Genomic DNA, 26,332 nt, shown 5'->3' with positions numbered 1-26,332 from the left:
TAATAGATAGCCTTGCGCTTATGTAGAAATTCGGTTACCTAGACGAGGTCGCCATTTTTGTACAAAAACTACTACTCACTATTAAAATGTTACGGATATTATATTGAAATAGATCTGAGTAAATTACTAATTTACGATAGAACATTTATTACATAGATATAAGATAAAATAGGGAAGATGTAGCTAGTAGTAAGTTTAATAGTTAAATTCTAACAATGGGATGATTTATGCAACTAGATATTTTGTATATAAAGGTATCTATTACACCATTAATTTTAAACAGCTGTACAACGTACATCTAATATTCACGTTTAACTTCGATGTACTAGACCAAAATACAACTTATAATAATATATTTATTACATATATTGTTGCTATTTTCGTATAAATAAATAATAAAATATCCAACTAAAACAAAAAAATAATATAAAAAGCAATAGACAGGCTTAAGCGAACAGGATGAGTCAATAGAGGACAGTATTAATGCACTTGCCCATAACCTAATTAATATTATATTGATTATAACATCAACTTCAATATTTCAAAAAAGTCATAACAGTAACTTAATGCATAATTCTACTGGAACCGAGTTAAAGCTTTGTCAGAAACCGATATTTTAAATAACAAAATTTACGAATAATAAGACGAGAAAATAAACAGTAATAAATATTTGATCATTCTGCGATTTAATTAATTTCTTATATCAGAATAAGCGACGTCGATGCTCTACGTTATTAAGTATAAGGCTTAACCAGCTGCAATCTGCCGATTAACAAAACTACGATCTAATATCCATCGCACTCCATACGAACATATTTCTACAACTGCCACCAAAGCAACCCGAGTAATTCAACAATTTGGTAACGAAAATAAAAGTTAACTATTCAAGACTTAACCACCCTCTGAACAGCGATACGAATACAACAATAAAGCAGTCTCACAAAATATTTTACAAAATTCCATTTCCATAAACTATCTAAATACAATAATTCATAGGTGATGCTGTTATTTCATTCGAGCTTCGATACTTAAATTATTTTCAAATACATTGTTTGCGCTATACTAGATAATATTATCAATATCAGGAATCGTCTACTCATGTACTTAGTCTCGTTAAAATTACAGAAAATAATTTCGTAATTAATACTATACACAAATCGACAACACAATAATTATATCTTACGGTGAGATTCTCTGGGACACGCGGCGCACCGGCACTAGTCCGGGAAGCGTCCACATTACGTACAGAACGGTACAGCAAACCTTCCTTTAAAGTCTATTCGCTAGCGAACATCGGAACATCGGACGAACCTTTCGAATCTTTAAGTACGACCATCGAGCACAACACAATTGAGTCCTTATTGGAACTTTCCTTCCGTCAGATTTAGCTAGCTATACCGTGGTGAAGGGGATAGGTCCCAGAGAAAGGCGCGGGTCACTGATGATGCTTGGCTGGCGGGGCGTGGTGAAGTGCCACGTGGTGCGGCGCATGGTGGTGGCTCGCATGATGATTGTGATTGTTAGCGTTGGAGTTGTTGTTGTTGTTTTGAGCCGCCTGCGCCGCTTGCCGCTGCGAGTTCTTCTTATTCTTCATCCGTCTGTTCTGAAACCATATTTTCACTTGTCTCTCTGTAAGATTTAGGTTCCGCGCCAGCTCCCATCTCTTTTGCTTCGAGACGTACGCGTTGAAGAGGAACTCTTTTTCTAACTCAAGGGTCTGGAACTTTGAATAGGGTTTGCGTTTTTTACGCACAGTTACTTGTCCTGTCCAATCAAGAGGGTTCGATCCGCAACCGACGCCAACTCCAACTGACATCGACAGGGATCCTAAAGGTACAAAACAAATTGTTATTAAAATACAACAAACATACTTTAACGAGCGTCATAATATCGAATTTATACCTATGTTAATAAGTTTTTATCTACGTTTCGAGTATTACCGAGTACCTACCTAATAAAAATTAAATAACATAGTGGCTTTGGTTATATTGGCTCGCATGTTAATTAAGCCCACTTAAAAACATTTTAACTTAATCAGTTTTCTATATGTGTGCCGCAGGTTACTAAGATTTATTCGTCATTCGGAAAAATTACTTTAAAATATCTACATTGTTGTAGGTTTTAATTACCGCGAATGCACACGTAGCACTGCGTGACTGAACGTTTCGCTTATAACCAGCTATTTCTATGCAACGTTCAAAGAAACAATTGCAGGCTGGCTCACGGTGCGTTAGGAAGATGCATATAGCGCGATTTATGTGAGCGGCTCTTTTGATGAGATCATCGCCCATAAACTTTGTATGCGACCCACAACCTTCTCAATATTCGATGCTTGAACTGCATTATTTCCTATTATTCCGAACGGTACCTCGTGTTGAAAAGTGCCTCATTGTCTAAGCCTATTGCGGAAGATCGTTTTCATAATAGATGGCTACGTTAATTCTATCTCTATTCTTTGCTTGAAGTTACATTTGCAATCTAGATCCTCGAAAACTTTTAACAAATGTTTAAGTTAATGAGTATTATAAAAACTTTTTTTAAATTCTTCTAGATCTTATTGATTGAGTACTGTTTGACTCGTAGATCAGAAAGGAAATTGAAGAAAGTGAGTGGAATTCAAACATAGAATGGATAGTCATTGTAAAGACGCATAGAAATACATCATTTGCCACGAGAACAGATTTATGTGTTGTAATAAATCACAGTAAAGAAAATAAGACTTTCTTGGCCATCGGAAAATACATTAACTTTCTCATAAATCAATAAATATACCAATTCAATGTTTTATAGTAGCTTAATCTAGCAACTTTGCATGTGAGTTTTCAAATAAATTCGAGATTTATCATCATAGTTTAAAGAGTGTATCCTACATTACAAGTAATGTATGTTGCAATCCTTTAACCAACTTTTAGCTATACTAAATGGTAGGTTAAAACAGAGATGTAACTTCATCGTTATAAGTTTATCCTAGGTACACTTTGTGCTGAAAACATGTCTCCCAACAATTCTAATAAAGCTTACTTTATTACTTTTAAACTGAGTACAAGCAAATTATTTTTCTTTTAAAGTTTTGTAAGCATATAAAAATTAGCGTCTCATTGAAGTATCGTGGTTTTGGTGAATTAGGTAATGCATTTGCAAATCGTACAAAGATTTAAGATTAAAATCTTTAAAACAAAAACTATTCTATATTCTCCACAACTCAGTCAGTTTTCTCCTTATTAATCTTTCTATATTGAAGCAAAACTTGGATATACGATATAATATCGATGATGCCAAATTCTTTCTCCGCGTTTTTGAGGCCATTAGAGTGATACCTAAGCGTGCGGTTCATAAAACTGCCCTACCGCAATAACGTCGCCTACTTTCCCGAAATGTTGTTTGTACGTATCTCAGAGTATTATTGTGAACTTTAATTTGAAGATGTAGTATGGCATAATTCAACTTGAATTAAGTTTTGTGTTATGGCATAGCTGCAAATAAAATAGCAAATCTGTTGGTTGTGCAGGTGTATCTGGACTTCGAAGGTATTAATTTATCTTTTACCTAGTGTCTTTGCATAAGACAATATTTTACAGCTTTCAGTCAATAGCATTAACAATAAATAAATAATCCCCTAAATACTCCGATGTGATAAGACTAAGTAAAGTAGACTAATGATGAAGATGAATTTTCTATTTTGGTCGTTAGTTTTAAACACATGTCCAAAATAACTTTGTTCATCTGAAACTAATCAATATTAGTTTCAGGTGGCAGTTGAATTGACTAGGATGTTTTTATTGAATAGAACTTAACAATTACATTGTAAAGTCAACGTCTCCTGAGGATGCTCCGGTCTCGGTGCGATACGTGCGTAGAGAGTACATTGCCGAAGATCTGTTTGGTGTGGAGGATAAGGATTGAACAAATTATAAATTACACCACACAGATTTTCCTGCTTTTCGCGGTGTATAGCAAATGAAGCTTAATTTTCATAATAGGATTTTTTGATAGCTATTTAAATCTCTGAGTCGTGTGTTGCAAAATATCACAATGTATTAAAACTAAATGTTAAATAGTTCCTCTTCTTAAAATTCTCGCTGTGACTCTTTTATCAAGTTACTGATTCTAAACATTTAGCTTTACTAGAAATTAATTTTATCTCTTTTTACTCAGATGACAATGAGTATCTATGTCCATGGAGGGCATGGAAAGATATTAAGAGGTTTGGTTTCTTAGCTATCAACATGAATATGCCTATGGAAAGCAACAATTGTTTAAAGAGGACATAATGACGAGTGGAGTTGTCAATTATGTGGGATAGGTAGCGATCAGAGGCAATAAAAGTGCGGGTTCCTTTCGCCCATAAAAGTTACCTACCAGACCGCGGTCTAACTCCTTTGATAAAATTAACTTCCTTATCGCAATGACTTAAGGTTCAAAATCTTCTACGATGCAGACTGCCATTTTATTTTGTTTTAGCTTTAAAATGTGAGGGTTATTTTGCAATACACGTTGAGTTTTTTTTAACAAATATGAGAAAATCTGGAAAAAGTTGTTATAAAACTACTTATTTTTGAAATTTCTTTATCTAGATAATTTTAAAAAATAATATCGATTAATTTATGTTGCTGTAAGTCATATCTGGAAAAGTAGATGGTTTTGTTAAGGTTGGTTCGAAGTTGTCGGCTTCGGTTTCATTTCTCACAAGTATTGTAAATTTTAATATTGAAAAGAGCGTAAGAGTCTCTTGATACCGGGTTAGGTATTCTTTCCGATAAAATCTTACTTCCAATCCAGTGGTAAAATCACTAAAAACAGACAAACTTGACATTTTCAACGTGCTTTAAATTACATACGCAACCCATCCAAACTAGAAAACTTTGTTTTTTAAATTCATAGTGTACCATAGGAATATAAAAAGGGTATGACTCCAAGCTTTGGATAGCACCTTACATAGTTTAAATAAAGAACAGATTTGTCTGACTGCCGTAAATATTTCGTAACGTAGGTACCTACTACAAAATATGATTGATTAAAGCAGTTTTGGATTTCATGAATTCGTAAGATATGTAAATGTTTCTATAAAACATGTTCCTCACTACAAAGGCGGCTAATAACTAAACCGGCTTGCGCGAAGGCTGTTTCCCGAAGAGACCATAACTGTTCTTCAAACAGTTCGTAAGCCATAAATGCACAAATCAAAGTCAATGTCAACCTCAGGTGGGCCGTAAACACACAATCATAAAGTGACGTGAACACTCGTATAACTTTTTCAACAATTGTTTCCTTTTAATGGCCCATTATATGCACGTTTTACGCAAAATTATGTCAAGTTACACCTCTGCCGTAACAGAGGCGCGATAAACCCATCTTTATGGTTCGGCGGCAATCGAAAGCGAACTAGCGTCGACCATTTATGAATGAAGCCTTTTTATTGCTCTCATATTGACAAGTAGTAGCTTGAGGCTGTCTAATTACTACTCACCAGCGATTTGGGGAAGAAACCAGTATTATTACTACGTCTATGACGTTGATGTGAATTTACGATATCATAAAATTGATGTTAATCTACGTAAGGCAATGTACTCGTATGCACTGTGCGGTGTTAGTACCCCGGACCCTAGTTTGTTTTTTATCGCCTCATCAGCTGAAACAGTGTTTATTGTGGCAATATTTGGTTTATTGCTACTACTCAAAGATCGTCAGTTTATTGTCTTAACACCCAGGTATCGTGTTTATTTATTAGTTATACATTTTTATTGGCGCTTTATTTTACGTAAACTTTAATTTATCGTCGGTTGTATAGCGCCGTTTAACATTGCCTATAAAACGATTCTTACGGCCCGTTTTTATACATTTGTAGCACGTGTTTCTTTCATTCATCAGATTTATGGCGCTGTGAGAAAACGTTACGATAAGTTACAATTGAAATTATACGGATAATAATTTGCCAACTTATTTTGATATTCAAATATATTCTAGCATAATTCCAATCGAAAATAGAGACCATAAAACTGCAGTCCCTTGCAGCAGCATTGCGTGGAGCTGGTAATGATAAACTTACAACCCACACGCATAAGACGTGCCGCGGTGTGCGTCACACACACTGACGCAGGCACACATTGAAGCGGCTTGAAGCTGTGTGCGCGATGTGCCACTGCCATCTAGCGGCCAGCAGTACCACCCACAAATACAACGGTCAAGGTTTATTAACTCATAATAAATTATACTCATATTTATTTACTAATCTATTCATTTGTCTCTAAACATACAGATATTTAATAAAGACATTAACATAATATTTATTAACTGAATATGTTATGGACACGTTCGAACTTTAAGATTCAGGCTATTATTTGTTTACAAATTTAGGAAATGTTTTCGCAGCACATGTGCCTTCGGTAAGTTTGATTACAAAGATTACAAACATTAGATTGCCATAACCGGGCGTTGGGTTTCAGTTTGAAAATGTTTATAACTCTAGGTCAGCTTAAATTTATGTTCAGATACTAACCGGGTAGAGCGCTCGGAGGCGGATAAGGAGCACTAGAAACTGATTCCGGTGCGTAGTTCCGCAGGCCGTAGGCATCGTGCGAGAAACCGGATGCCTCGGAGACAGCGGTTCGTCGCTCCTCCCCACTGACGTAGGGCAGCGGCTGGTCTCCGCGCGGGGCTCCGTAGGGATAATTCCAACAGGGCTGGGTGAAACCTTGGTGGCAGCCATCTGCGTAAGGCTTATATTCGCCCCCACTCGGCCAGAAAGGTAGCCCTGATTTGCGCTCCCTCTCGACCGGCAGGTTGTAATACGTCGGGCCGGTGGGGTACTGGTGCTCGAAAGGAGCGGGCGCGTCAGGCGGGTAGCCCCAGGACTGCTGCGCGTGTCGGATGACGCCCGGCTCGGGCTCGTAGCGCTTGGCCGGGATGTGCAGCGGCTGGGGCGGGTTGGAGCCCACGGACGCCGGCGAGGCGCTGGATGCGGAGGGCGGAGCGGCAGCAGGTGCAGCCGGCGGCGAGCCACCCGGGGGCGACGCGTGCGCCTCCTCGTACAGCGCGCCGCCGACGCCGTTCATCATGCTCCACCAGGCCTGGCCGGTGGAGTGCCCGGAGGCGGGCGCTGGCGACACGGCGGCCCCGTCGCAGGCGCCGAGGCCCCCGACATGGTTGTCAGGGTACAGGGTGGCGGCCGGGCAAGCCACGGGTGAGCAGGAACCGGGCCGGCAGTTTACGCGCGTAGCGGGCACATCGCACCACACGCACACGCGACCACGCAGCGGCACATGAAAGTCAAAACGCGGTTCCCAATTTAGCTTGCCGGCCGGACGAGAGACGGCCGCAGCGACCCGACACTATTGGAAAAATTTCGGAAAACTGCACGTCAACGGTTCAACGAGCCTAGTTAATCTCATAAAAATTAAGTCCAAGTAACACGAAAAAGTTGTTTATATTAAAATATAATTTTTTTTAACGGGAATAGTTTTTTTCCTTGAAATAATTCTCAACTGGAAAGTTCTGCAAAACACTGATTGTAGTTTTCTTTCGGCGAGAAGAAGTCGCGAGTGTATCGTAATGTGATCGCAAAGATGAGGAGTAAAAAAACACGAAGCGCGCGATCGGCAGCGCGGTCGAGCGCGGAGTGGCGGCGCGCGGCGGTGTGCGGCGCACGGCACCCAGCACACAGGCGCGCGGCGAGCCTCCATCTAGCGGCGGGCGGACGAACGCTGCGGCGCCCGAAGGCGGCCGCCCGCCCGCAACTGTCGTCCCTACATCCACTTATTTCTTCATTATTTTCCCTTATCAAGCGCAAAAGGTTTCTCTTTTTTTTATTCATTTGTTTTTGGCAGAAATAGTTTAGTAAAAAAATTATATCTACCTTACTATGTCTTTTTTATTTCAAAAAAGGGCACATAATTAAATTATTTCAAATGTAAAAAATCCTTTTTCTATTTAATAGTTAACTGATTTTATAGATAAGAAAAAAATAATTAGGTTACCTAAATAATTGTGTTGATAACAAAACAATCAAAGTGAACAAGGGCAAGGGTTGGCAGGTCTCCACAGCGCGGGTGCGGCGCGGGTGCGTAGTAAAGCGATTAATGGAGGCAAAATAGCCATAAACTGCCGTTTAACCAAACTGCAAGCGTCACCGACCATCGCCAAGTTGCCACCGATAAAAAAGTCGAGACTTTATGACGGCAACTCACTCACGTTTTATTGTGAGTATAAACTTAATTTTATCGTCTGTTAATTTTACCACAAATAATCATAGTACTAGACAGTTTATAATATATTGTTTTATGTCAATGGCAAGGTCGTGGTACACTGCCTTATATTTTTCGCCCCAAATTTTATTCTCTTTCAAGCACGTCTTAAATTTTCTTCAGATATGCCTTCCTTCTATCTAGTCCAATTTTATAAGATCTTCTCTGGCTACCGAACTTGTATTTCAGATTAATTACACGCTACTTGCGTGTATAAATTGGGGATATCAAAGACCTTGAAGTAATCCAAGACACATAACCTTACAAAGGCGGCGCGGCACACCCTTCCTTTACACGTATAGAGTCAAAGGGAACAATGAAGTACACCCGATAAATCTCACAATATTTCACACCTATTGTAAGTACATGTTCTGTTTACACAAGACACGGCTATAAAATCTGTCAGACGGACAATAGTAAAAACATACATATAACATGCTGAGTAACGTTATCACTTTCGTTAACAATTTCTTATTATCATGATAATTGAAAAAGGACTTGCCTAAATAAAATATGCGATCACTAATTTCCCACACTTAAGTATAGTGTACAAGCAATTACGAATTTTGTACAAAGGGAGCTGTCAGCATGGCTAAGCCGATTTTTCAAATTACGTATCTACGTGTTTATGGTTTTAAAATAGGGGATTACAGGTTGAATTTATTCGCTGCCACAAAATAGTTACATTGCAGGTAGGTACCCAACAAAGTGTTTTAAAAAGCACAAGTTTATACTCCCAGGAGTATATAATAGAGCTGACTGACATGACCGGATTAGATTTCAGAACGTTAACTTTGCCATCTCTACAATTTCAGTTGCGTTCAGAATGTGTTGGTCCTATTTCTTCAAAAAAGGCTTACTTATTATCTACTAATATTTCTTTACGAAAGAGGCATTAGAGTTATCTTTTAGAAAAGGACATACAAACAAACCAACGTAAAATAAACAGCACCACCTGATGCTTATTTCTCAACTAGACTTTTTCACCCGCGTTTTATTACAAAAATATACTGGTAAGTTTACAACTTACTTACTTTCCAGTATATTTTTTTTTAATGAAACGGCTCTGGGATGGTTTTTGAGCCCAGTTCCGTAATTCGAAATGTTACTTTTTTCACTTTACTTTATTAGAAGTACAAAGGAGAAGAAATTAAATTACAATATCGAGGCATATAATAGTCGTAAATAAAAACAAAAAACGTTGTCCACCGTTTACATAGCTGTACCTAACGGAATTTTCTTTGTGGATACATAGAGCTACTCGAACAGAAAGCACTGTGAGATTAAAAAACGTAAGTTATCTAGATGAAATCGAGAGCGAACAAGACGCTTTTGAGTCGTGTTGAATGACAGAAACAAACATAGGAACAAGTGTGCGCGTTGCCCGGCCCGTCTATAAATATTTACGTTAGGAAACACGCCAGGCCAATGATCGGCCATACTGTATGCGTAAATAAAAGTGCGCTTTCTTATCTCGCGCCTGTTTCTTGAGCAAACGTTAGCAGCGGTAGAGCTGTCGATTTAGATATATACTTCGCGGAGGATTATATATACATATTTAATAATCCAGGCCTTTAAATGCCTGTATCACATAATCTACCCTACAAACCAGCAAACGCTTCCTTTCGTTAATACAGAAATATAAAGCATTTTATATTTCTGTATTAACGAAAAGTAAATATTTACGTTATAAATTGCCCGAGAGTCGCAGGTTCAAATCCTGTCGGTTCCGAAAATTTTTATATGCATTTTAAATTTATAAAATTGATTATTCCTCCAAGTGTAGGTAAAAACACGAATAAAAAAAAATATTTACGTGATTTTTTTACTTTTTTGTAACTGAGTAGGTTTACGTCAGTCAACCTACCCACTGCCAGTTGGTACCGAAATAGAATAGTATTCAATAAATTTAATCAACTGAGCAATTAAGCTCTCAGTATAATATATAACGAAAAGGCTATCAAACAAAGGCTTTCTTCATTTCAGTAGCAATATTATATTAGATTATTTGTATTGCAAGCCAGAAGAAGCAACTCTACCGACCTGCTACATAATAAGTAAATACTATGTTAATTGTACCTACTACTATATTATATATATAGGTATTGGAGCCATGTACTATCCACAATAACGCATTTTGTGTCGAAACTAATTGAACATGTTATTCCAAACGTCATTATTAGGCAAAGAAATGTTATATACGAAAAAAATATTCTTTCATCAAATAAACCATGCTCAGTACAGCATGTTATTTGGATGCATAGCTAAGATCGAGTGGTAAGTTAAAGTCCATAAGTACTATGAGCAACTAGTGTTATAGGTATAAATGAGAAAACATTTTTTTAAAGTAATATCCACTGTGCTTATTTCCACTGTTAAATGGTTTATATGACCAACTGACAGACACAAGGACCGCATTATTTTAGCGGATAGACTATATACCACCGTTGTTAATTGCACATTTAAGTGAACAGAGGTTAGGAGCAGTGCTAGTGTAGTGGGCAAAGCTTTGTTTTTCTTTCGGGGTTAACGAGTTCGATCCACGGCACGCACCTCTAATTTTTCGGAGTTATGTGTGTTTTTAATTTAATCACTTAAACATCACTTGCTTGAACGGTGCAAGAAAACATCGTGAGAAAACCCGCGTGCTTAAGAGTTCAATTCACAAGAGCTTGTGAAGTCTACCAATCCACACTAGACCAAGTGTGGTGGACTACGGCCTGAACCCTTTTCCCATTTTGAGAGAAAACCCGTGCCCTGCAGTGAGTTGGCGATGGGTTGATGATGAAGACATTCAATTATATCAATAAACCAGGGTTAAAAAACGAAAGATGTTTAATTTAACATTATATACCTACTACTGACCGAAATCATCTTAAAACATAAATATCATCGGAAAATATAATTTATGTAATATAAACTATAAAATAAAGTTATTATATACCTATTTCCAGTTCATTATGCAAATAAAAATATGTCAGCATTAATTGCAACTTAATACACCTTTCTCTTGTCGGACGTATCATAAATTTTTATCAGTTTATGTACCCTGAATCTGTTAGTTACCGGTTCATGAAATGTATTATCGACGCACGGAGATTGAATCGAGGTTACTTCGTGATACTTGGACTTGATTTTTATTATTTACATTTTAGAAAACACCGCCTCCACCGGAGATTTTATCATTGGGTTCGAACAGCTGCATTTAAATCAACGGCGATTTCATTTTTATTGATCAATTTCACACCAATTTCCTTCGTAGAATATCATTCTGAGTGTAATGTATAGTGATTAGGAGAGCTCTTTGTGACAGAGCTTGTCCGGGGAGTACTACCATGCTTATTTCTGCCGCTAAGCAGAATTGTTGTAATGCTGTGTTGTGGACTGAAGGGCGTGATTTCCTGTGTTAAACCACAGGCTTAAGAAGCTTAATAATTACGCCCCAGGTCGATAGACAGGGCAGCAAGTTGCAGAAATTACAAGAAATTGCTTGCCCTGCGAAGTGTTGCTCTGTATATAGCCAATGGTTTGCAACTTCCCATCAGGTGAGCCATCTTCTTTGTCCGTCCATTATTACTATAAAAAAATAAATAAAAGTATATTGTAACTTGTTTGATGGCCGATTGGCGCAGTTTCCAGCGACCCTGCTTTCTAAGCCCAAGGCCGTGGGTTCGATTCCCACTACTGGAAAATGTTTGTGTGAGCATGAATGTTTTTCAGTGTCTGAGTGTTTATATGTATCTTCTAAGTATTTATGTATGTTATTCATAAAAATATTCATCAGTCATCTTAGTACCCATAACACGAGCTACGCTTACTTTGGGGCTAGATGGCGATGTGTGTATTGTCGTTGTATATTTATTTTTATTTACTTATCTTGTTTAGGCACGTTACAGTCTAACCATAAAATAAATACCTAATTCTATTTCTGAATAAAATAGCCCAAAAACTTTTTCTCCAAGAACCTTTTTTGAGTTTCTTGTTGGATTCTTCTCAGAAGGATTTAGATTGAATCAATGCTTAGTAGAGATATTATATTTAACAGGTTCTTGGTCTTATAAATCTGTAAAGTAGGACCTACTTGTGTAATAAGATTTTTGAAATATTAAGATTAAATATTCACCTTGTCTTAAACTCGCTAGCGACGTTTGTGTAAACGGGCAAGGCAATCTGAAAACAAAGTATGTTTAATTTTAAAAAAATATACAGGAACCAAAATAATCTTCGTAGCTAAATACCATATTCAATTCTACAAGCAACGCTATAACATACTTCAAGTCAAAATAGGTTAGGGCGTCAAGGAAGTACCTAATTATGAGCAAAAACATAATGCAAGAGCGGTCTAACATATGTACCTACCCAAAGTTCTAATATAGTTCTAAATAAAACTCTCTTAAAATGCCCAGTCATCATTATCAGATAATATTAGAATCATTAACGGTTAAGCATTCTTTCGGTCTTGTATATCTACTTAAGAAGCAAAAGATTAAAGCTTGCTTGCTAGGTAGGTAAAGTCTAAATATGTAAAAATAATATCGCTAACAGTGTCTCCTAAAAGGTACTTTTACGTGCAGCAAAATAGAAACTAGCAACTTGTTTTTTTTTTTTTAATAAATCAAAAATTAAAATGCCACCTCTACCTGTACCTGTATCATGGCTCTACCAATCAACAAAAAACCAGACGTAAATAATTATGGAAATATTTTATGTTACGCCGTCAAATAAATGTCATATTAGGTACTATAACGAATCCATGTTAAAATGAACTAATTAAAGCGTTATCATTTAAATAACAGAATTATGTTAATGTATGACACTATCTTCTCAAACGTTTCTAATACATTTAATCATATCAGTTTAGTTTAAACGTATCTAAACATTAGATACCTACATATATAGTTTTTATAGGTACAAACAAGTTTATTTTTGAGCTATACCACGCCCCACCCGCAAGCTCATTGACAAAGCTCCACCATTTTAGTTTCTAGCCGGTCGATACGAATATAAATAAATCCTTTCTAAGTCATTCGATACGGCGCAAAGTCACGAAGTTTACATAAAATAGGTGATTTGCGATTGCCACGGTTTTTTCCAAGTTCCAAGGGGTGTGGAACGCAACCTACTTATGTTAGAACGCAAAAAAACATGTTTACAGGCTTTTTTCTTTAACGATCTCTGGCTTTACTAGACGTGTTAGCGGTCGTAAATTTCGTTTTGTACTTTGTAACAATTACCCGCGTTTCCGTAATGATTGATTTAAAACAGATCATCGCACAAGATGAAACCTCACGTACGCTAAAACTGTAGGAAAATCTTAGCGATTTAATAATCTCTTTACCAACATGCCTGTGATTTTCCCATCTTACCTCTGCCTGTTTGTATTACCGTCTCCTTTGAAGCAGTATTATACTAACAAGCAGACTGGACTACATGTGAATGTAAAAATAGAAGATAAAAATATTTTGCATTGCATGTAGGTACCATTTACGTTTTATGTCTATCAATATTTCCAAGCAATGCGCTCAGCACAAGAATGCTATATAAGGTATAAGTTTCTGAAACTGGCCAAAACTGTAACTTGAAACGTCAAGTCTGTCTGTTTGTAGTGACTCTACCACCGGTTCGGAAGGCAGATTCTACCGAGAAGAAGCCGGCAAGAAACTCAACAGTTGCTCTTTTCCAACATCAACTCTTTACATTTTTCATTTCAACATTCATTTTTCTATCTAGAGGTGACAGCGGAGCCGGACGTTTCCAAGCAACCTCATCGTTAAGAAATTCATCAATTGTAACCTCCCTGTAATAAATGTGTTTTAACATATTCTTCAAACTTATACATTGGTAGGTCCAATATTACCTTAGGGATCATATTATAATAAAAGCGTCTACTCAATCCCAAAAAATGGCTTCTGTACCTTTCGCAGACGATATGCAGATGACACTAATTTATGACCATCTATATCCACTTTTTGTTTATATAGACTATTATGTTGTCTTACAAATACTGTAGTATTATATATATTGTGAAGCTACAGTAAGTATAACTATTTCTTTAAACTTCACACGAAGGGATTCGCGTGATGAAAGTTTATATATATTAATCGTGCAGCTGTTTTCTGCAATAAGTATAACTATAGTTTCGGTATCAGCAGCTTAGCCATATCAAGATCCCGTATGAAATAACACTATGAAAGTACGCTAAATAAACAGCCTAGCTATTTCTACGTCAGTAATTTGTCTAATTTTTCTGACTGCGTAGGCAGCCGAGCTTAGTTTACCTTAAAAACTGTGGACTTGTCCATTTTTAGTGATTCTTCTAGAAATGGAACTCTTTGGCCGTAGAATACAGTTTGTTTAATTCAATTATTGTTTTTACTTTGTGGCGTCATTTCATAAATTGCGTATCCTGGATTATTTACTATAGATTTAAATCGTGAAAAGATTTTATATATAATTACTTTATTAAAAAAAAAAATTAGGTACTTTATTAACCGAAGTGTCCCAAAATAGTGGATTAAGATTATATATAGTCAATTAAAGTTCTTAAACATGTATATTTTAGTATGTCCCTACTCCCTAATTCTCATTCATTCGAGACCCTATCGTGAATCGTAATATAGACGGACATTTTGTTAACTATTTTTTCAAGAGTAAATGACAGCAGAACGATGGCGTAGTGCACTCGAGTCGACATTTACGACTCAATTCCAAAGCAAGCCGCGAGCCAGTTGAACGAGTGTATTTAAACCATTTTAATAGGACCTTCCGTGTATGCATTGGTATCATTATAACGAGACGAAAACGGCATATAAAAATATACAGGGGTTCAATTTATAATGGTAGAATACAAGACTCAATAGGTCTGGTGACAGGACAAGTTTGGCTGCATATTACGGTTGTCGGGCTGCATTATCTTTGTCACATGAACCCTTAAGAATGCTGCTCCCACGGTTCTTTTAAAAATTCTACCACACAAAAATAATTTTGAAAAGCAAATTCAAAATATAGGTAACTTTAAAGGCCTATTATGGAAATTCTGAAACATGTTAGCTACATTTTTCAATTTAGATTTTTAATCAGTATTTTGAAACTACTTCGTTGCTCAGGTTGGCATATTTCACGATCGCGAAGCTTCGGCTATTCCCGGATGCAGTGAAAGTTCGTAAGGGAATTTATTGGGGTAAAAGAATCCCAATAAATTCCCAGTACCAAAACCGGAGTTAGGAATTGGCATTGTCATTGTGCCTCGAAGAGCACCTTAAGTCAGTCCCGGGTATTATAACTAACAGGACGTCATTATGTGATTAATATATATATACTATATCCATAAATATGATCTGATAAATAAATAACGTACCTAAGTAGGTACGAGAAGATGACTGTCCAAGCATTACCTAATAGGTTGTCTGAAAGAGATGCTGATGATATTGAATACAATGTATAATAATAATAGATAGATGAATGAATGTGTTTACGTCACATAAGACATATTTACAATAAAATCGGGGGAGGACGTCCAAGAGTTTAATGGTGCGAAACTGACTGGATCATATCACCGCGTTTACGACACGATGTAAACGGCCGATTCATTTGCAATTCCAACTGCGATTTAACAACGCTTCAACGTCTCTGTCAAAACAAGAGACATTCAAACTCGCGAAAATATCAATATATTACTTTGTTCCTGAAGCACAATCTACAGTTATGGCTGTCAAAAATGAACCTAAGCATTTTTTTTTGAATCCATACCAATAATATATGGAAATATGTTTACCCAAAAACTAATTCAAAATATAAGTTAGTTGGATAGTTAGTTTGAATTAGTTATCAGCACACCTATATCAATCAAGCAATTAAAATGGTAACAAATATAACTATTGTGCGATATAATCTATAAAGAAAAAGTAGACTTTATTGCTGGTTAAGTTTTGAAAAAGTATATTGTGTATCAAAGTTAAACCAGCAATAAACAAAAGTCAGTTATTTAATGTAAATGTGTCCTTGCTGTAATAATTTAACTAACAAAAAGTCAAACTCGATTGTCTACGTTTTGTTATAATTATAATAAACACGTACAAGATAAATTGGTATCTCTGTAATGCCAATGTAAGAAACATGCGTATGTTTTCCCATCAGTACATTGACACTTACTCGTACCACTTAGGATATACAAGCACGGTGTACATACTAACTACCCATCGGCCGGTGGTCTCTGTTATTCAGTATTCGATTCGTCGATGTACGCCTGATTTTATCTTCAAGGGCACATATTGTGATTCGCCGGATCGCCCGGAATAGATCATCTGATATGATGTTTGATCAGAGAATTACAATAGCTAAAACGTTCTGCTTTGACTAAATCTTGATTTAGCACGCATTGTTTTGATCGATGGTAAAGTCTAAATAAAGTTTCACACCTACTCACCTATTGTTACAAGTTTAGCATCATAGCCAACAATAAAGGTGTTGTTTAACTTATCTTTTTATAACTTATCGCGACGTAACTATAATAGTTTGTCGTATTATACCTAACGAACTTTTTTATACGTAATAATGAGTAATTTAATATTTACGTACTTTTTATTTATCATCAATAGTTTTCTCAGCGCACGCCATGTTTTATTGACAAAATTTGGCTACTTTGAGTTACATTATTCCGATATTCTTAAGAATCTTCAATTTTTTTGGAAATATAGCATAATGTTACTTGGAGATAATGTAGCTTTCTTTTGGCGAAGAACTGGTTCGAATAAGTCTAGTACATTCAGAGCATATTGAGTACAAATAAACAAACAAAAAAATCTTTACTCTTTATAATATTAATATAGATATTTTTTGATTCTCGGTGCATAAATCAATGTTTTTAGTAAGATATCTGTACCAACATTTTATAATATTCTTGTCTGATTATGATTTAAACAATGTTGCCTTAAATAAGATGTGCATTTTAAAAATAGCCTTAATCTTGTATTATTCAAGAAAATAGTATTTATCGATACACAGAGCTCAGTAAAGATTGTCCCTCATAAATCCTAAAAATAAAGAAGGTATTTTCTATCATTAAACATCTAACAAATGTCTTCATTGTAAAGTAAAATTTACATATTAATTAATGTAATATCCTTGGTAGATACCTACTTATGTGCTGAATATGCTAATGTAATAAAGAAATTAAAATATCACCATGAATAAACTAATCGCAACATTGTTGAGGTTTTATTCGTACGCATGTAATTTGGAGAGCGATAAATTAAGAAATTGAATTAGTTTGCCGTGGCGGCGAAGTCAAAAGACTACATTTTATACTGCAATATTTTCATATTAAAGAACTTATTAACATGCATGTTAAAATCTCTTTGTGATATTCTCAACGGATTATAAATATCGTAAACACCCTAAAATATTGAGGGAAAAATTGTATTGTATTAGGTATCTAATCATCATCATCATCAGGTAGGTAGGTAGGTAGGTATCTAAGGTATTCATAAATTATATATTATCTAGCATGTAGTTATATTAGTGTGAAGAAATCACTGTCGACTTTTGCTTGACAATTGTATGTATTTGGTCCTGTAATTAATTCCTTTATATGCAGTAAACTTATTAAAATAAATAAATAATTAACTGATATCTAGTTAAGCAAGTTCGGTTCTAAGCACTGATTAACCAATACTTGAGAACCTATTATTAGGTCGTAATTAATAAATTTAATATCGAACATACTGAAAGATTTTTGCTGACATAACGAGTATTTTATTACTATGATTATACAGTTTAAGATCAATGTAGGCAGGTGTAATAAGTTATATGTAGAATGCATAAAATGTTATATAGGTATATATGCATTTTCAATCTGTCGTGAAACTTGCAAAGCCTGAGGTTACAAGCAATAAAAATGCAAATGCGCTTGCGTGAATTCGGACTGAGACACGTCTGAATGCATAAATCCTTATATCTAACTACAAAAACCAGCTCACTTTGAATTCTTATATCCACGTAAACTGAACGTGAGAACGAAACAAATGATGTACGTATTAAAATGAACAAAAAAGTTTCGCTATAAAAACCGCGTATAATTTTGGCAGCACTGTACTCCTGCTTAGTCACGCACAAACGCACATACCTAATAGATTTTTACGTGTCGATAGTCTATCGTTTCCACATGCTAGATCGTGAAAAATTCGCAGGATTTATCAATTTTATTCCACAACATAAAAAAACCACCTTCCACTATATTTTCAGCCGAGAGCTCTATGCAACGATAGTTTACTAAATAATTAAATTAATATAAAGTAAGTCACTTCTGATTTTGCCAAGTAATTTAATCAGATGGATGCCAAATTTTGAATCTGAATCATATACAAATAACGCAAAAAGTTTCTTCCCTTAGATTTATAGAAGTGGATTTCCCTTTCTATTAGAAACATATGTTAGACTTAAACAATATATTTCTGGGCAATATTTTATGAAAATTTCTGTAGCCTTATATTTGTAATGGACAAAAATATTTCTAAACTTTTTGGCAAAGTTTTACATTTATATTATTAACCTATTTAAATATAGAGTACCTAATAATGTTGACATAAGAACCGAATTGAGGTATTGTGTTATGATTAATGCATCCATGCCCCCGTATGCCTGTAATTACACAGCTACGCCGTTTAGACTGGAACCCAGGAATACTGGAAACATAGTAGTATTATCTAACACTTCTTATTATTTAGATATAGTAATAAAATATTAATAAAAATAAATTACCTACCTTCAGCGTTCAAGTAAATCGCTTAAGTTTTCTCTAATTTGCAGCAGAGGTGCAAAAGGTCAAGCGCTAATTGCAATAAATAAGCTGGGCATGCAGCCTATCTCAAAATGTACTCTATTCTAGTAAAAATAAAGTTCATATTCAAACCTTAGTATCATGTTCTGTGTGGCGTCGACGCCTCACCTGTTAGTAAGGTCGACCGCGAGGGACGCCGCGCCCGAGCCTTACCCGCAACACGCCTGGAAAAATAAAGTTTATATTTAGCTGTTGGCTCGTTTGCATAGTGGTTAGCATATTTCTCTACAGATTGAGTGGTCCTGGGTTCCTCGGGGGTGGGTCGGAACTAAAATCGCTTGTTAAAGTATAGAGGAGTTTTTAAAAGAAATGATTGATGGACCAAGTCGATAGCTCAATTTAAAATAAGTAGAAAACTATTGTCTGTAAACACACAAACCCTTCGACGGGCATGCAAGGCACTCGTCGTAATAAGCGCCGCCCTTTGTCCATAAACCTAAGGCGTAGGTTTTAGGCCTCATGTGTCTGTAATAACTTAGGAACACCGGCAACCAAGCCCTTCAAACCGAAACACAGCAATGCTCGTTGGCTGCAGCAATACGCGTGTAGTAGTATTTTCCGGGCGAGATCTGTCACAAAAAGCTCTACTTACTACCTACTATTTAAAATTACTTTCTATTAGGAAATTAGCAGTTGTTACTTAGGTACAAAGCCCGTATTTAAGTAGATATTTAGCGTTGTCTGACTGTGTGTCTTGAAGAAAAAAAATAACAAGTTAGTTCGTCAGTTTTTTATCACTAGTGTGGCGATAATAATTATCGCTACAGCTTGCCATACGGGCATTGGAGCAGCATGGTGCGTCAAAGCTTTTTTTTCCCGTAACTTTGAGACATGACGCCTGTGCCAAGAAGTGGGACTTGAAAATTCTAAGCATTGTAATATATAATATACAGTTTACTTGTTAATAAACCATGGAGAAAAGAATTAAAATTCTTTAGTAGGTAGGTACTGATTAAAACATTTTAATTAAAATCCTAAGATGGTTATTAGGTGTTCATTGGCATAAAGAGATATGATAGCGGCCTTTTGGTTTTACCAACTATAATAGCACAAATCACGATTAAAGTAACGTCACGTTTTTATATTTTAGTTATAATCGAGTTCAGTAGATTTACTCGATTTTGTGAAATTTGGCAGATTTTAGTTTTTTTTTACTCTGGTAACTAGTTTGTATCAGTTTATAGGCGGCATCGTACTGGAACGCCCAAAATCGCTACCATGTTACCAAATAGATACGTGTAAAATTCACCTATCTATTTGGTAGGATGGTAGCTAGCGACTAAAGACCAGAAAATGCTTAGTATTCCAATAAATTTAATTTTCAATAATCAGTATATTAAATCATTAGGGGTTAGGAAAAATAGGTGTCAATCAAAATATTGTATTAGTTTTTAAATTAAACTGTTTATATTGAATGTTCGTCAAATTATTAGTATTATTTAAAGAACATGCCACGTCTCTTTTATAAGTTAGATGTTTTATAGCACACCAAAGGTTAACTGTCTATATATCCATTCATAATAAGTTATACCTACCTATCTATAAAATGTTCAGATTTATTAATATCTCCCTATAGGTACAAGTACACATGTTTATTGCGCTACATATTTATTTTGCGGTATCATCAAGTACCTACATACCACCTACGTAAATTACCTTCAATACTGTGCTTTGTCCGTGCTAATATAGGTACCTACGTAATTTATTTTACGTATAAAATCATTTTCACGCCTACACCTCGCGCGTAGCCTTACTTTGTAAGTTAAGTCCGTATTTATCCATAGTAAATTAAATAGACAAATGCGCATAACAAGTACAATTTTACTACCATTGAGTATAATAATTCCTTTGAATATATGATTCTGTAGCCCTCTTTACCATTGGTTGTTAAATTATTCAGGGAAAACGATGTAGGAGTAAATCATTTTACACGGTCGTTATTTTAAACAAATCGTTACACATGACAATATTTTCGTTGTTTACATAACTTTGTAGGATGGTTCTTAAAATGGAACAAAAACGCGGAGGCTACCAATTACCATTGACTTTTTCATGTTTCATAACATAAGAGGTTCATTCAGCTGACTCAATTTTAAATTGTATCGGTATGTGTAGGGACAAATGCGCATTTGTGTTGAGCAATGAAAAGCTAAAAATTTGTGTAGGTTACAACTACATAAATTGTCGCACCTTGTTCGAGTACTAGGGCATCATACTTTTATGTTGGCTAATTTATTACATAAGTATCTTATCGTCACCATCATCATTATCTGTATATTATAAGTATTTATAAGTATTATATTCATAAAAATATTCAACAGCTATCTTCGTACCCATAACACAAGCTACGCTTACTTTGGGGCTAGATGGTGATGTGTGTAATGACGTAGTATATTTATTTATTTATTTATCAACCCATTACTGGCGTCCTACAGGAAAAGGACTCCTTTCAGAATGAGAAGGTTTTAAGCCGTAAGGGTGGTGGACCCACGGTTTTGAGAATATTATGGAAAACTCATAGGTACAGGTTTCACCACGAGGTTCTCCTTCACAGTTAAAGCAAGTCATATCTAATTGCTTGAAATAACGTACGCATATCTCTAAAATGGTAGCGCTGGATCGACCTCTGTCCCCTTGAAAGTCCTCTATTTTATATTACCTATATCAAATAAAATAAAGCAAATTTAATCGAATCCATACTAAGGCCTGGTTATCAATGCATAGGTAGTGCACATACATAAGTAGGTAGGTACCATTTAAGTAGTAGGTTCCAATTTAGTAGGTACATTTAACTTTGAAACAAAGTTTGTAAGCATGTCATTTCTCACTAAGGTTTAAATCTAACGATTGAATAATAAAACTTAAATTAAAAAAAAAATACTTAAAATAAAGTTATTTCTACTTAATACCTAAAAATACTTATTTAAAAAAAAACTGGAAAAAGAGCAGCGTCCTTCCAACAAACGTGAGAGTAATCTTCGTCTGCACCCATTTAATTCGGTAGGTGTTATAAATTTAACGAACTGTCAAGCGGCGGTGGTTCATCTGATAATTTTGTCGACACCTCAGTTATTTAGAACAGTAAAACAGTTTAATTTTGTTTCAACTCTTGAAAACTTACGTACCTATAGATTCACTCATCAAAATATAATTCACTCATCATAAAGTACACAAGAGATGACCAATCAATATCGACTTTTAGGGCTCTAGAAGGCTTTTTAATATTTAATATATGAAAAAATATAGCAATATGGCTTAGTAGCCTTTTATTCTAAAAAAAAATAATTTTGGGATAAGATTAGCTACACCACTCTTACCCTAATTATTACTGTATTATCTAATAAAAATAGTAACAAAATTATGTAATCACTGTTACCTTTTCACAAATTGTAAAAGCTTTTTCAATATTCTTTACAATAAAAGTAATAAAACGGTTTTCCCTTCCCATCCTTGAAGCATCCATTAGCAAGAAGGGAAATGGCATGCCCCCCCTCCAAGAAAGCTCTAGAAATCTCAGCTATAAATGCCCACAAGCGCTAAATTTATTTTTATCGTTTGTTCCACTTAAGGAATAGGATTGAAAAATGTTCCCAATATTTTTCCGTAATTTGTTCGTGTATTTTTTCCTGGGCCATAAAATATTTACGGGGTTCGAAATGCAGGAGAAGAGCCTCCGTATTTGCCGAATTCATTTCGCTTCCGCAAACAGGATGTGTACCTGATTATTCATTACATAATACGATTTTATGATAGCTTTAAGTATATAATCAAATCGAGTGGATACCCTATTGTTACCCCTATCAGGTTTTGTAGGTAAGTTTTATTAAATATTTTTGGAAATTATACGAATCTTTGGTAAAATACTTACCCACTAGTTATAAGTAGCATGTTTTATAGGATATTGTAGTTAAAAGTAGCTGAATAGGTTAAAGATTACTTTAGTAACCTAGATGACATTGTAATGCCTATGTTAGCTCGTCAAACCGATGCAAGTTGAGATCCAATTATCATGGGACCACCTTTGAAGTATCTTCTTTCCAACAAAAAATAATTATCCAAACGATAAAGTTATCCGCAAATAAAAAAGCATATATGCGGTCGGAATGCCCTCCTTTTTTGAAGTCAGTTTTACATGCTGGAACGGCGACTCCGCAGCGGTAAACGCAGCGTTGCTGCGTTGGTCAGCCTCCGACGAGGTAAATGACCAACATCAAACGATTCGCTGGGAGTCGCTGGATTTTAGAAATCCTTACAAAAGACCTACGTCCAGCAATGGATCAATCATTCAATTCAATCAGTGGAACTCAGCCTCCACGGATTACATCAGCATTTGTATGCAGTCCTTAATAAGTTAGGTAGTTAAATGCTTGCTTAAGAACTAAAGAAGGAAAAATTAAGGACTCATTAGTTCAGTAATTACACTATATAATGACAATGTATATAAGGAAGCAAACAATATGCAAAAAAGGTAGTGCACTTTTCTGAGAACTGCAGTATCAATGATCTCGTGGGGGTCGTTTACGATGCAGCGATGTGCTTTTTGATAAGGTTCTACATGCCACGAGTTAAATGAAGTCGTTTGATTAAGATAAACCTTCACACATTTTTTGAGTTTGTACCTATCGCGGCTATACACGGCTGGTATTAAACTAAACAAAATTAGTATGAAGTTCCTTCGTGGTACAATAATTTACGTTTAAACTTGTAGGTTTACCCTTACAAATTTTTTGTTTTCACGTCCAATGCGTAACAAATGAAATGATTTTTTTTTTTAAATATAAATAGGGAACCTCCGTTTGGTACATGGGTAAGATATTAAATTAATTATCTTTTTTTATTTCACTACAAGTTAGCCCTTGAGTATAATCTCATTTGAAGTAAGTAAAGAGGCAGAATAAGTTAAGTAATAAGTTAGGGGCCGTTATATTAAACCCTTATCCCTTATTGGTTTTTAGCGACATCGTAGCGGAACGCCTAAGCGCTTAGCGGCACGTCTTTATCGGTAGTGTGATAACTAGCCACGGCCGAAGATCGAAAAATCAGAACATTACCTTCCGGGATCGGACCCGACTCGGGTCAGTCGCTCCCGTTAAAACATCACAACACTTACCAATACGCCTGGGTTAAAAAATAAAATTAATTTTGATGAAAAGTGTCATAAGTAAGGTACATCGTTTCAAAATGTATCTATATGTAATGTATGTGTTTTAAATGTATGTATATCTAAATGTATGTGTAGGTAATGACCTGTAGGTTTTTCAGTGCAAAAGTGCATCATGACAATGTTTATTATACCTACCGGAGATCATATTTAGAAGGGCGGAGATAAATGCACGTCTTTGTTTCGCGACTTTATGCCCGCTTTATAGCGAGGTCGCGACGTAACTTTGTAGGTAGTTCACGTACCTACCTTGCTTTCATAATATACATTTAATATAAGTTAATATAAGTTTAATATAAAATTATAATATAATATACGTAACAACTACATTTTCAGTCAAAGTCGTTCATGCTACGAAAAATGATTTATGTACAATCGATAGTTTCTTCTACCTACCAACGCGAGACAGTTTACCAGCCCACGTTGGATAAGCCGACACAAATGTTAAAACCCTCCCTCCTATGAGAAAGGAGGCCTATATTCAGGGCAGTTGCGTGCACTCATACATGCACAAAAACACTGTCTACCCTAAAATTTTGTATAACTCTTAAATGCGAAGGATTTTTCTATTTTATGGCATCTTCCTTCTTTATGCTACCCTGGTCAAAAACTGTGCACCACTGTCAGACTGTACTATCGACATTATTTGAATATCGATCAATAGGTAACTTGATCTTTTTAAAATAAGTATTAACCAAAAGGCATATTTTATTATAATAGTTAAAAAAGTTTTAAAGTTGAAAAATAAAACTTTATAGGGATATATATGTCTGTTTATAGTTACTCTACCCACATACAAATTATCATTTTACCTCAATAATATAATGGAAAAAAAGTATCTATTTAAAAACAATAACCGAGAATGGTTTATTGATTTCATTTTAAAAAATAAACTGTTTTTAAATCACAATTCTATTTCAGAATTTCAGATTTGCTAAAACAATTTCCTCAATACAATTGAATTGCGTTATGAAACAAGTTTATCCGAATCGGTTATTGCAAATGCAATATGAGATAAGCTGGGGAGCCGCAATGGCAACACACGGACATATGTCACGACTTTTATTAAGCGGACTTATTCGGGAAAATATACGTCGGCTGACTGGCAGATATTGTGCAGTGACTTTATTAACTTTTGCGACCGTCGTGATGAAACTACTAAATATTCTTAACTACATACCTACCAAGATTAAACTTGCAGTGATTCTTTGCTAATATGTACCTATACGAAATGGTTATATAGCATATCATAGATACAATATAATCTTATTATAAAATTACTTTAAGTGAAGGGTTGATAAACCTTCGAAATTTCTTCAAGGTATATCGATAATTTATTAATGTAATCTTTCTAAGCATCATTATCAGCCTTGCTAATATCCTTCAGCTGCAATATTAGGGGAAGGGGAACCTTAAGGTTAATTCAATATGATTATTTCAGGGAACATTATACATAACGCACTACGTATTAGGCGCTTCATATGAACATAACGAACGTGTACCTATTTTACTTTTCATGTTCTAAGATATAAATTAGTCAGAACTTGCAGCAACTTGATGCCGTGAGCTCACTTACTCGGGTTATGGATTCCATTGTTTTGGCTAGAGACGTGTTCCCCATAACAAACTAAACTTCCTGGAAAGGTGACGGCTGCCGTAACAGAACCGGATATTCTTATAGAATATGCTTCATGTATTAGCATTGAGATCTTTCCCAGTTTATTATTATACCTACTAATGATACATATTGGTAAGAAACGTGACAGGAAAATATAGCAGTCTTAAGACTGTACCTAATATAGTCTAGCATCAGAATTATCTAAGTTTCTTATGCACACTCTTTAATTAATTAGTTAAAAAAAAATCTGTCCTTTGGGAATTGCGAAAAATCAGATCTTTGTCTTGTTTATATCAAAAAAGAAACATATATATACAGATTTCTTGGTCAAAAGACTGGACTGAGCTTCTAAGAATCGGTTATATATATAAATATGAGTTGAATGAACATATAATAGAATTTTATGTTTTACGTATTTTTAACTAATCTTGCCTAATATTCCGCAAATAAGAACCTCGTCGTTTCGGTTACGTCAG

The 26,332-nt window shown here is 35.4% G+C and overlaps 1 protein-coding gene across 1 annotated transcript in view; it reads right to left on the bottom strand.

The window, feature by feature from the left end:
• Positions 1-382: 382 nt before the first annotated feature.
• The window catches only part of LOC120627098 (homeobox protein abdominal-B), a 76,215-nt gene continuing 50,265 nt past the window's right edge, over positions 383-26,332 (bottom strand). Inside the window, exons 3-6 of the mRNA XM_039894946.1 lie at positions 19,150-19,241; positions 12,364-12,410; positions 6,497-7,096; positions 383-1,827 (exon numbers count right to left, since the gene is read on the bottom strand). Coding sequence (XP_039750880.1) covers positions 1,436-1,827; positions 6,497-7,096; positions 12,364-12,410; positions 19,150-19,160 — 1,050 coding nt within the window. The 5' untranslated portion in view covers positions 19,161-19,241 and the 3' untranslated portion in view covers positions 383-1,435. The remainder of the gene's footprint in view (positions 1,828-6,496; positions 7,097-12,363; positions 12,411-19,149; positions 19,242-26,332) is intronic.

This window comes from Pararge aegeria, chromosome 10 (genome assembly GCF_905163445.1).
Source record: "Pararge aegeria chromosome 10, ilParAegt1.1, whole genome shotgun sequence".
NCBI lineage: Eukaryota > Metazoa > Arthropoda > Insecta > Lepidoptera > Nymphalidae > Pararge > Pararge aegeria.
This window is presented reverse-complemented; position numbering and strand designations above follow the sequence as displayed.